Here is a 12,046-nt window from a genome sequence, read left to right as displayed (position 1 = left end):
ACTCAGGGAAACCTAATGCGATTTTAAAGTAGAAAATGGCTCGAATTGTTTTAGTGCAATTGTCTCTTTGGCACACAGTTTAAAATCAATGGGAAGCTAAGAACATTCCCCAGAGGAAAAAGCACCATATTTCCAAACCTAAAGTAGTATGAAATGCAGACCACATTTAGATAAGATATTTCATCAAATAATTGTAAGTACTAGGCACACATATAAATGATGTGTCTGGGATGTTAATTAATTAAAAAATGGTCCTAAAATTATGAATAAATGTGCTGGAGAAATGTGCTCATTTCTTGCATGCTTTCATTGATTTCACAGGAGCTGTCAGTGATACCCTTGCTGATTCCCTGTCATCAGTTGGTGGGACATTACCCTACTTCCTGCAAGAGCCTGAGGATGCTTACATAGTCAAAAACAACCCAATCAAGCTGCGCTGCCGTGCAACTCCTTCCCTGCAGATCTTCTTCAAATGTAACGGGGAATGGGTCCATCAGAATCAACATACCTCACAAGAGTACATGGACCAAAACACTGGTAAGACACACATGACCTTACTGCTACTGTCTCCTACTTAATCATCTCTTTCCAAGGAATATTTTATGTATATCCAGGCAAGCCTATTGGTCAATCTGTAGTTCAAATTCACTTATATCTGTGACTTGTTAGCTCCCCAGTGAATCTTTTTTTTCTCTTTGATTTTCTGCTCTGTATTTATACCATCTGTATACTTCAGCAAGGAATAAATATGATAAAAGGACAATTAATTGGTCAGTTGGTAATTTTTTTTAACTTTATTCACTACTATATAATTTGTGATGTTTAGTCCATAAATTTCTTCAGAATTTATTGCTGTCTTTACACTATAGCTGGTTATTTCCCAGTTAGTCTGTATCATAGAAGAGATTTAAACATTTAGATGCTCATTGTGATATTCTTGTAAATGAATAAAGATCACTGTTGGTTTGATTTGGCAATGCAATGCTATATTGACATCTGTCATGATACAATAACATTGCTATTCTTTATGCTTGTGATTCAGAACTGTGATATAATACAGTACTCACTTGTTTCTCATTCATCATCACTGGACATCAGTGCTTTGTGCAGTTGGTTGAAAAGAAATAGAGTGTGCACTGGCCAATGCTTCAATACGCCGAAAATCTTTTTTTCTAAAATAAAAAGACAAAAAAATGTAGCTAAAAAATACCTCATATAATTTTTTCTTCTTCTTCCCCACCTCTACTTGTGAAGTCGGCTGTAATGTTGTTTTGTAAGTTCTGTAAAGTTAATTTCATGTTTCCTTGGCAACTTGCCGGCTACAATAATTTCCAGTGCAATTTAGGCTGAATTACAGGAACTGTCATAGGTACACACTCAACAGTGCTTTTATTAGAGGATTTCTGCTTTTGTATTACCAAAAAAAGAAAACGCCTAATCCACCAGCTCCTCTGATGCATACCGTGATTAGTCCACATAGGTGTTTGTCTCACATGACGGCTTTGTGGCAGGAGGAGCCGTTTAATTGTTTCTGGAAGTTCATTATTGTGCGATTGCTGTGCTGTGAAATTGTTGAGGGCCTTATAATTGAAAAATGAAAAATCACAACAAATTATTTTCTCATTTACATGGGGGGAAAGTCAGAGAAGTTTAGGCAAACTTGCTTGCCACGGTCACATACTGTAAATACATTGCCAAACAAAAAGTGATTTGCTATGTTTTAAACATTAGTTTAATAACTAATTTAATAGCTAATTTAAATACATAGATTTATATGGCTTTACTCAGTTAGTGCTGGATTGTTGTGGCTTAGAACAGGAAGAGGAAGCTACAGTACACTGAGCATGTAATCACTGAAATGGACATCTTAAGATGGTCTCAATTTCTGCTTTTATATTGATTATATGCTTGGAACCATTTTGTCCCTAGTAAAGATGGAGGTGACATTATTTAGGTAATGATTCATCTGGTGAGCTGGCTGGCCGATTTAACACAGATTTTCTGCTTGCTGATCCCAGTTTCATCTCGATACTGTACATGCATGCTCAAGACTTTGCAGCATGTTTTCTCACCCCTATTTCTGCACCCTTGAGCATTTGCATTTCACGTATCCTTGCACACAGATTCATCACACTATTGCCCTCAAAGGACATATCATCATTACAACTTTGAGTCTGGTCCAGTGGTCATAAATGACGAACCACAACGATCACATTCCATATGTGAAATAGCATGCATTAGGTTCTAGGAAGTCACATGCACATTCCACTTAAAGTTTTGTTTCTTTATCTAGCTTGCTATCTGTTGGACAACAGATTTAGAGCAGATGTCTTAGGACAGGTTGCTCACCGTTGCCTACTGGCCTTCTGCTTCTGTCCAGCCACAATATGGAAAGCAGTAATTTCCTCTCCTGAGAATATACTTACCCCATTACCAGGTTCACTGCCTGCAGTGTTGCCAAGGCGATGAAATGTATCAGTCCGGACCCAAGTGGATTTGCAATTAGAAGAGCCAGAGGACGTCTCCATTCGGCCAATCACATTGCCAGCTTTACATCAGTGCTAAACTCATAACCAGTGATAACGACATCCTTTATAGCACCCCACCATGCCACCATAATGGATAACAAAAAAGGTGATAGGATTAGGGGGACGCTAATCAGAGCCACAGATCTTACAAAGAATTGGATTTTATTGATTAAAGCATGGGTCTTCAATGTCATCGCAAGCGGAAGATAAGATCTCTTATTTACCAGGCAGACAGATAAGCAGCAACACATTGCCCTTGAGTTTAGTTTCACGTGCAGATCGAGAGGTACCAATCCAAACCTTTTGGACAGGGTCCACTTACCTGTGTGACAATGTCTGGGCTTAAAATATTACCTTATTTTGTGTGATTTGTTTGTTATTGTAGCAGCAAAAAAAAAAAAAAAATCTTAATTGATGTTCACTTTTATGTTAGGAACAGAAAACAGATGACAGAAGGCCAGCAGAAGGGACTGTCATGTTTATAGCTGATAAATATAGCTGATTTTCTCCTTCATAAAGAAACGGGAGACAGTGTCGATCAACTCAAATGTGTCTCTGTATCAAATTCATTTAACATTTTCCCATGGTGCATTAACTGGCATTTCTTTAATGTGGTTCTCAATTTGGTGAACGCACACATATGGGTGTGACAGAAAATGTTTGTAATGGCAGAAAGTTTATTTAGTTAGAATATGTTTTATTGCAGATAAAGTTCCTATTACAACACACAAATATTGCTCCTCTCATTCCGCAATTACAAACACTTCTGTTGACAATACAGATGGGAAGAATTGGTGAGAACTGACAATTAATATGCCTTCATAATGAGTCGCTCTTAACAAATGGACAATTTAATGAGAATGATCCTGAAAACTATCCTCTATTATTGTCAATTTTATAGAACTCATATAAGTATTCAGGCCCATCCATTTCACTATAATAATCATTACATGGCTCTATTAAATACTTGTATTAAAATGTATTAAAATTGGATATTTTAAATTGTAATAATACTTTACATCATTACAGAATTTTTCATCAAATAAACGCAACCTTGTTGAGTATAAGAGACTTATTTCAAAACAATTCAAAAATCTTACCAACCACAAACTTTGAAATGGTTGTGTACATTTTGTGATTAATGACCAGCTAACAGTTATCTTTTATTTATAAAATTTCTCTTCTGATACACAGTGGAAATTTTCATGAGCAAAGTTGTTTATTATTGTTGCAAATTATTGTAAGCAAAGTGATAGTGCCTCCATCTATTCCTGCTTGGAGGCACACATTGTGATTGACGGTACTTGCAAATTTGCTGTGAATTCCATGATTGCCAAAATTCCATGAATGGATGGATATATCTGTGCAGTGTAATATTTTTGCACATTAGTGCCATAATCAGTGACAAAAACATGTTTAATACATCAGCTAATTATATGCTCTCTTACGGTTTTTGCCCCAGCAAATCAATTGCTGATGTACTGAATGCCTTAATAATCCAACCCTTAAGGTGATGAATGTCGCTTATGATGCTAGTTACTGAGCATCCCTGGTGCTTCAGTAATTTGCTCTGCTAAATTGTAGCACAGCAGGAGTTGAAGTGTAAGTGCTAGTCTTAAAGTGATTGGTAAAACAGCAAGATGCTTTCTTCCCTTCCAACATGAGCATTAATACTGCTCTAAGAAACAATATATAAAAACGTGTAATATATTTCCTTTTTATTCTTCAGTGTTGACTGGGGAAGAGATCTGAAATGTTCAAAGGTGTTCGATGAACCTCATCCAGGAGAACTACCTCAGGTTTTATTTGTTACAGGTTCTGCAGTATCAGCCCATGAGAGCAGTTATAGAGCATAACCATTTTATGAAAAATCATCCTCCTCTAAGTCATTTATCACGGATTTGCCAAAGGAGGAAGACACGACTGCCGCGCTGCTCGCTGTGCCTCTATTATTGTCCTTTACTGATAAATGACAAGCTGAAACTTCTATGCAGCAGCACACAAATAAGCCCCACAGACTACTCCATTTAGGATTATAACCTGTGGATTGTGAAAAAAAAAAAAAAAAAAAAATTCTGTGTGATAGTGTCGGTGGAGAGAGGATCCAATTGAATGTGACCAGAAACTAGACAAAGCTTTTTCTTCCTGTCTATAGATTAGAGGCAAATAGAAAGAGGCAGATCCAGACAAGTTCTAAACATCATAGGGGGCACAGGCAATGCCTAGACCTGATAATGAGCTCTTTGTGTCCCTGTCATACCTGAAGTGAAGGCCTTGAGTCCTGGCGACCAAGTAGCAGTGACAAACTAACAATGACAAGACCTGGCCTCTGGCAGTGTGTCTGCATGCTTTTCTTCTTTGCAATGGAGTGTCACATTCTAATGGCTGCTATTGTCGAGAATCAAGTCAATATGTTCCTGGAGTTTTATGGGTTGACTGAGTGGGAGTTGTTAACTAGGATCTGAAATATACTTTGTGGTGTATGCAACTTAAAAGAGAGCAATTTTTATTTCAACGTTAAAGCATTTGGTTTTGTTCAGAGTCCTTTATTTCATTCTTTATTTTACGCTCCACATGAATATAGTAATGCAGCTGTCAGACAGAATTGTTGCCTGCTCAAAACCCTAACTTTTCTCACGCAATTGAGAGAAAATTATGAGCATGCAAAGTAAAATTATATGAGCTCACCACTGCAACTGTCATCCACTCAAAACCTGTGAAAGTATATATATAATAAAACACAGAATAAAAACTCTTGTATGTCTTATCGCTCTTGCATTGAACAGCCTAATTGATTATAATGGGAGTGATGCAGTTGTCATGTCATACTGTTCGCTTTCACACTGCGATTGGCTGCTGTTTTATTCCTTTCCAAGTCCAACTGAGAAAACCTGCATTTTATGGCATATGCATATTAAATGTCTAGAATTGTACACATTTATATATTAAATATTAGTATTTCTATTAGTATGTTCACATTCACTTTATTTTTTTGTATGAATATTACTAATATTACTAAAATATATAGTTGCTTGGCAACCTTAGTAGGATTCACCATATGGATGTATTAATTTGCCAGTTTATTAGCACTCACCTAACATCATCTGCCTTTCAGCCATCATTAGTTCTGCTTTCGTTAGTTAGGCCTTCTGGGCAAACTTCATATAACAAAATTAATTATTCATAAGCATATTCTTTACCTTAGTAAATTGTATCAAGTAAAAAAGTGCACCTCATAAAACATTAGTTTCGCTTTCATTAATTGGTATTCATTTCATACTGGTAAATGTAATAATTATCAATACTATTAACAAACATCATATAATTCATGCTTATTAAATTACAAATGCTGTATGTTAACTTTTTGTGCTGCAGATGTTGAACCTTTTGCTGCTCAGAGCCCATTTTTCTTGTGCATATTGTATTTTCCCTAGAATTATTTTAAACTATATATTCCACTATTATACTTTAAAGGGGTCATATGATTCTTTAAATGTTTTCCTTTTCCTTAAGTGTGTTATGTATCTGTTTGTGCATGAATACGATATGCAAAGTTACAAAACGTATAGTTTCCCACAAAGCAATTTATTCTATACAGCAGAGAACACTGATCCAGACCTACCTAAAATGCCTCGATCAAATATTACTTCCTCAAACGTCTACGTCATATGCATGTGCAAAGAGCGAAGACGAGGCTTCAGTGTGTTTGAATGCGAAATCATACATCTTTTGGTTTAGAGGATTTTTTTCTTCAAACATCCCCCTATTATATCAGAAAATAGTCAAATAGAGAGCGGAGAGTTGCGTTGCTTTGTGAAAGTAAAAACAAAGCTTGAGTCCGCATGCAAGTACCGCATTAAGTTATTTTTCACACCTTATTGTGCTTAATAGCGTTCTGTGCTTTTACTCAGTCATGCATGTTTCTTTAGCGCTCAAATGTGTCAAACTTTAAGCAGTAGCTAGTTGCTTTTGCTGCACAAATATATTTGGGAATGCAATGGAAGCAGAGCGTTGCATATCTAGACGCAACAAACTCTCACTTCACACAAACAGACGGCTCAGTCTCACATACAAAACTGTTGCACACATGCTATGGTAAATTTATTCATCAAGCAGTCCGATTATGTATATATATATATATTTTTTTCATATCATGTGCGCCATATTATGTGTCTCATTCATTTCATATTTGAATTTTTAATATTTTCATTAAAGTTTTTTTTTAATGTATAATGAATGTTATAAACCGTGTTACATATATATTGGTTTATAATGTGATCAGCTGTGGCTACTGTTGATGCTGGTAACTCAATGGAAACTGAAAAAATGAATGCATCTTAAGATCTAAAAGATATCTAATATCCTTTATCAAATATCATGGTTTATATTTTTCAGTGCTTGCTTGTGCATAAATATATTGAATTTGAATTGTGTATCCTGTGTTGCTTTGTGTATTTTACTCCATTTGCTCGTTATACTGTTTTTTCTGATTGGACTGGATCAGTATGTGGCATTAAAAAACTGATTGTGATTGTGCCTATAAATATTTGAATTTAGTGCTACAAGTTTTCCTAAACACAAATCTAAGAGTAAAGCCCTGTTACTGTGTCACTTCTTTTCTATTTATACTAATTTCTTCTCTCCTCTGTCTCAAATCATTTTTCAATGACTGCACAAAGCTTCAGGGCAGTTGTAGCTCATGTGGCTCAGTCCAGTTTTGTGTCATGGAAGAGAGAGCCAGCTGACTACTGCGAGTTATGACGTGTCAGAGTTGACATGTGATGTGGTGTTGACATCTGTTAGCGACAGCTTCTCAGAAAAAAAAGCTTCTCTCTGAGAAAGTGCCTCTGCGCTATAGATGGAAGCTGACTGCCAATGAAGGACAGAGAAAGAGAGAGAGAGGACTTTCGCAGCACAACAAATGGAAGCTGACTGCAAAGCAAGGGCAGTGAAAGAGGACAAGTACAGGGCATTAACCTTCATTTTGCTGTTTTATTTTTTTGAGAGGGAGGATATTATGAGAAATTACACATTTAAATCAGACCTGCAAAACCTGTGCCTTTCAAGTTTCAGACTGTTGGACTTCTTTAATAGCAAGGGGTGAAGCAACCATTTAACTGGAGAGAATATGTCCTTGCCATATGTATTTTAAAATTCTAAGTCCTTTCCACTTTTTGTGAGGTAATCATTGTGTGTTGTGGTTTTGACCAAACCAGTTTTGGTTTGGTGTAGACAACTTTAAGACCAAGTAAAAGCCTTGGCTAACCAATAGCGTAAACAGTAGACTGAACAAACTGGTAAGTGGTAATCCTACAATGGATATAGCACCTGCTTATCAATGTCTAACTTTTAGCAAATCAGTTGGACTACTGGGCGTGGGTGAACAATACGTGTCATTAATATTCATAAGGAAAGCTATTCAATTTTAGATAGCTGTTAACTGGCAAGCCTTAAGTCAACAGATCCAACAGAGGTGACACATACTAAACCATTTTTCAACAGGGTTACACAATGCTCTTTCTAGCTGTTCACTTTATAGTTTCCAGTCTCTCTTAAAAGATTCAGATAAAGACATTTATGTATTATATCGCCCTCATATTTGTAATTTGTTGTGTATCAGAAACCATTAATTTAGCTTTCATTTGTTGTTGTACAATTAACAGCTAATATTTTGCCATGAAATGGAAATTCATTTATTTTCTAAATGCTTCTTATTGATCTTATTGTGAACTATTCATCCAAGCATAATTTATTTAATTATTTTTGAGCTCGTAATTTTAAATCAAACCTCGATCTTCCAGTAAAACGAAAGACTCTTCTCCAATCATTTAGTCTGCTTTAACTCCACCCCTTTCTCACAATCTACTGCAAGCTCACATTCAGATCTGCCTTAATCCAATCAACAACCAATGGATAGAACTCTGGCTCGCCTTACTTTTTTTTTTCTTTTGCAATAATACATTTCGCTTGTATGTATGTCACAATACGGAAGAAAATATATTACACAGCTTCCGTTTCATTGCGACTTTAATGGTACCGTAACAAAAACAGCCTAATTCTAAGAGTGGGAAACAGGGTCGAAAATAGTAATATGTAACTAATTTAAATAATTACATAAATTAATAATTAAATTAATAATTTTAAAACAATTGGTTTGAATAAATGATTCAATGACTCATAATTACTTCTCTTGTTTCATTACTGGATGATTCAGCATTTTTGAACGAATCTCTTAAATGAATGATTCAATGACAAATACATTTTTTAACAGTCACTTGTCTCCACCTACTGGTGTAATGATGTAATTATTTGAAACGTCAAGTTACTTTCAAAAGGTGATTTACTCTATTTTGATACCGTAGACATCAGTGTTTATATCCTGACAATAAGCTTTTATCCCAGTACTTCTGTGATAATTTGAATTATTGTAACAAACAAATAATGATACTGTGTGGTTGAAAAGACTGTGAAGCTGTTTCATACCTATACATGACAACTGCTCTCTCTGGCTCAGTGACAGCACCAACACTAATTTTAATGTTCGCTGTGATCATACTTTTCAAAGGTTTAATAGACATAGCTGAATCGCTGTCCTTTAGTAATAAGATTGCGTGGGTATTTGAATCGAGATTGCGATCTTTTAATGATTAATCGTGCAGCTCTGCCTTACAGAGTGCAGTATATAATGAGAGAAAATAAAAAAAATGAAATAATGTTAGCCCTGAAACATTGGTATTATACAATTCAAAGACCTGTAATGGTTCCTCAGGAAGGGTAGCATGTAAAGGAATTCAAACCTTAGATGCAATGGACATGCTATTGCAGAAACATCCTTGAATATAGATGTTGAATATGTCTTTCAGTTCATTTTTTTTATTTTTAAATTCTTGAAGTCTTCCCTTCATTGCTCCTAATAGCCATGGCAGTTATGATAATTGTTTATTTGGAGTTACGCTGGAGGGAGCTGCCATGCAGAGCGGGTGGGGAGAACATGAGCGTGTGATGGAGGATGACATTAATGTGCTATTAAAGCTTCTACCCCCTGAGCAAAGTGTCACATTCGCCACTGTGAGCTCAAGAACGCACACATGCACACAATGAGATGAGTCATTTGGAGGAGGTCACTCTAATGCTGTATAAGTTAGTTAAGAAATGACCTGTTACCCTTAGCCATTTGGAATCTCACACTGTATAGGCCCACATTAGTAATGCAAGTAGTAATTTAACTGATGCTTTAGTATAAAGCAACTCTTATTATCTGGTTAGTCACCCTTGGAGCAAGCTGGGGTTAAATGCCCTGTTCGTGGGTGCAACGGGTACTTGTTTATCTGCTGACAGTGAGAAAATTGGTTAAAATGGTGTGTGTGTGTGTGTGTGTGTGTGTGTGTGTGTGTATATAAATCCATATACAATAATATCTTGATATAAATAAAAAAATACATTTATTTTTATTTATATGATTGTATAAGCCAAGGCAACATTTTTTTTAGGTGATGTTACAAGCATATTTATTTATTTATTTACTTCAAGGTATTACAAGTGGCAGTTTTACATACTTTAAAAAGACTAGCAATAATAGTGCAATTTAATTTTCAAAGATTTTCAGGTAATTCTTTTAGTGAGTTGCATTTAAAATCCACTTGGCTCAAAATTCTGAGGTGCATGTGCTTCTTTTAGTTTGAATGGGCATGGTACTGTGTGTGACAAATTAATTTCTAAAAGTACAACATTTTTACTCAAGCTCAAGCTTAATTTGCAGTATAGCATGTCACATTTTAGCTACTTGATCTCCTCGTCAGTTACTTAGAAATGTTTACTTTTAGTTATTTTACTTTTACTTATAGGTTGTTTAAAGTACTTGAAATTATTTATCCAGTCTAAATTCATACGCAAGCAAAAAATCAGATTTTTAATACACCAAATACTGTATGAATGCAGCAGCTTCACTTGCTGGTCCTCCAATGGCTGTCGCTCTCCATGGTGCTGAAATAATCTTTCTCTGCTACAGCGGGAGAGACAAAAGCTGAAAATCAGTTGCTGGAAGCCTTTGCTGGAATCACATGGAACAAAACATTACACAGTTCTCGCTGTGCTGTGCCATGTCCTGCTCTAAGTCTGTTCAAACACTGAAATACTACTAAAGTCAATCCCTGTGGCTGCTGCCTCTTAATGTAAGCAGCTTTCTTTGAGTCTAGCTAGTGAAGTATTATGAAAGGAACTGGTGTAAAGCAACGCACATTAAATGTGACTTGGAAATGTTGCTGATTGATGTTGTACTATTGTGAACTTGAAAGTGTGGTTCTTCTTGAGTGCTGCTTTTCATATTCTATGCTGTCACAACTATGTGCCTCCTATCTAAACATCTTATTAGGATATCAGATACATTTTAACATCAGGTTTTTAAGGTCATGTTCATCATGTAGCACACCTATTGTCCGGCTGTCGCTCAGATAGGCTTACACAGACTTTGCTCTAACAGTCCGTTGCGCACAGAGCACAAGAAGCATCCGCTTAGTAGGTCTAATACTGCTTGAGCCAAAGCTTCAAACGACATGACAATTATGATTTTTTGTTTATAATATTATGCAAAGTTAATAAGGGCATTAACTGACAATGATTGTCACATCCTGTCACTTTCTGGCCATTAAAGCTGCAGTCGGCAAGTCTGGCAGATTGGGTCGACTTAGCCAACATTTTTAATGTTTACAACTCTCATGCCCCTCCCCCACTATCAGCGAGCACTCTCCCATCAAGTTCGTGCTCCTCAGTGCGTGTGCACCAGATTTTCTGTGAACGCGTCCATCTCTTCAGCATCGATCAACACCATGGACTCGGAGGTAGGCTGCCCTGGCTAATCTACCCATAGATAGCAATAACCAAGGAATTGGAAGCTTGTTATCAGATTTTCTCTCCGCCATCACGCTTCGTACAATCCAACACACCTGCGAACTTCAGGCGTGTGCATGTGATATTGTAATGTGCGCGGGGGAGGGGGGGGATCTGTGGCGTGTGCACGAACTGTGATTGACAGTCAGATCTCACACAGCCCTGCGCTGATTGGACCAGTAGAACTGGGAGCGGTGGATTTTTGCAAAACAAATAAGAGGCTGCAGGTGGAGGTAGAAGCGCGGTTTTTTTTCTAAAACCGGCTGATTTATGTTGTTCTGTCGAAGCATAGTGTCGGTTTCAGTGAATATGATCAAAAAAATCTTGCCGACTGCAGCTTTAAATTGAGTCCGTGGCAGTGCCACATTTTGCAGCTGAGGCAGGCTGGATTAACTAGCTCTAAATAAAGCTTAGAGGAGACCTGAAATCTGTGTTTTATTTTGATTTTACATTACTTGCATAGTTAAATCCCATGATGACCATCTTGGTCATTGTCAAAAGGCAAATGAGATGCTGAAGTGTAGAAATGACATCATTCCACCAGGAGAAGTACATAGAGTACATGTTTCTTTTATTTATTTTACAGATCTGAGGTGGATTATTCATTGTTGCTTTCAGTGTGGCTATAAAGG

The 12,046-nt window shown here is 36.5% G+C and overlaps 1 protein-coding gene across 3 annotated transcripts in view; it reads left to right on the top strand.

Moving 5' to 3' along the window:
* unc5db (unc-5 netrin receptor Db) overlaps nt 1-12,046 on the top strand; it is a 185,412-nt gene that overhangs the window by 114,539 nt on the left and 58,827 nt on the right. For all 3 annotated transcript variants that reach the window (XM_084415309.1, XM_084415310.1, XM_084415308.1), the window contains exon 2: nt 322-537. In XM_084415309.1, the coding sequence (XP_084271435.1) occupies nt 322-537 (216 nt within the window). The remainder of the gene's footprint in view (nt 1-321; nt 538-12,046) is intronic.

This window comes from Rutilus rutilus, assembly GCF_951802725.1.
Source record: "Rutilus rutilus genome assembly, chromosome: 7".
Lineage (NCBI taxonomy): Eukaryota > Metazoa > Chordata > Actinopteri > Cypriniformes > Leuciscidae > Rutilus > Rutilus rutilus.
The sequence above is the reverse complement of the archived record's forward strand: the minus strand, read 5'-3'. Positions and strand labels throughout refer to the sequence as shown.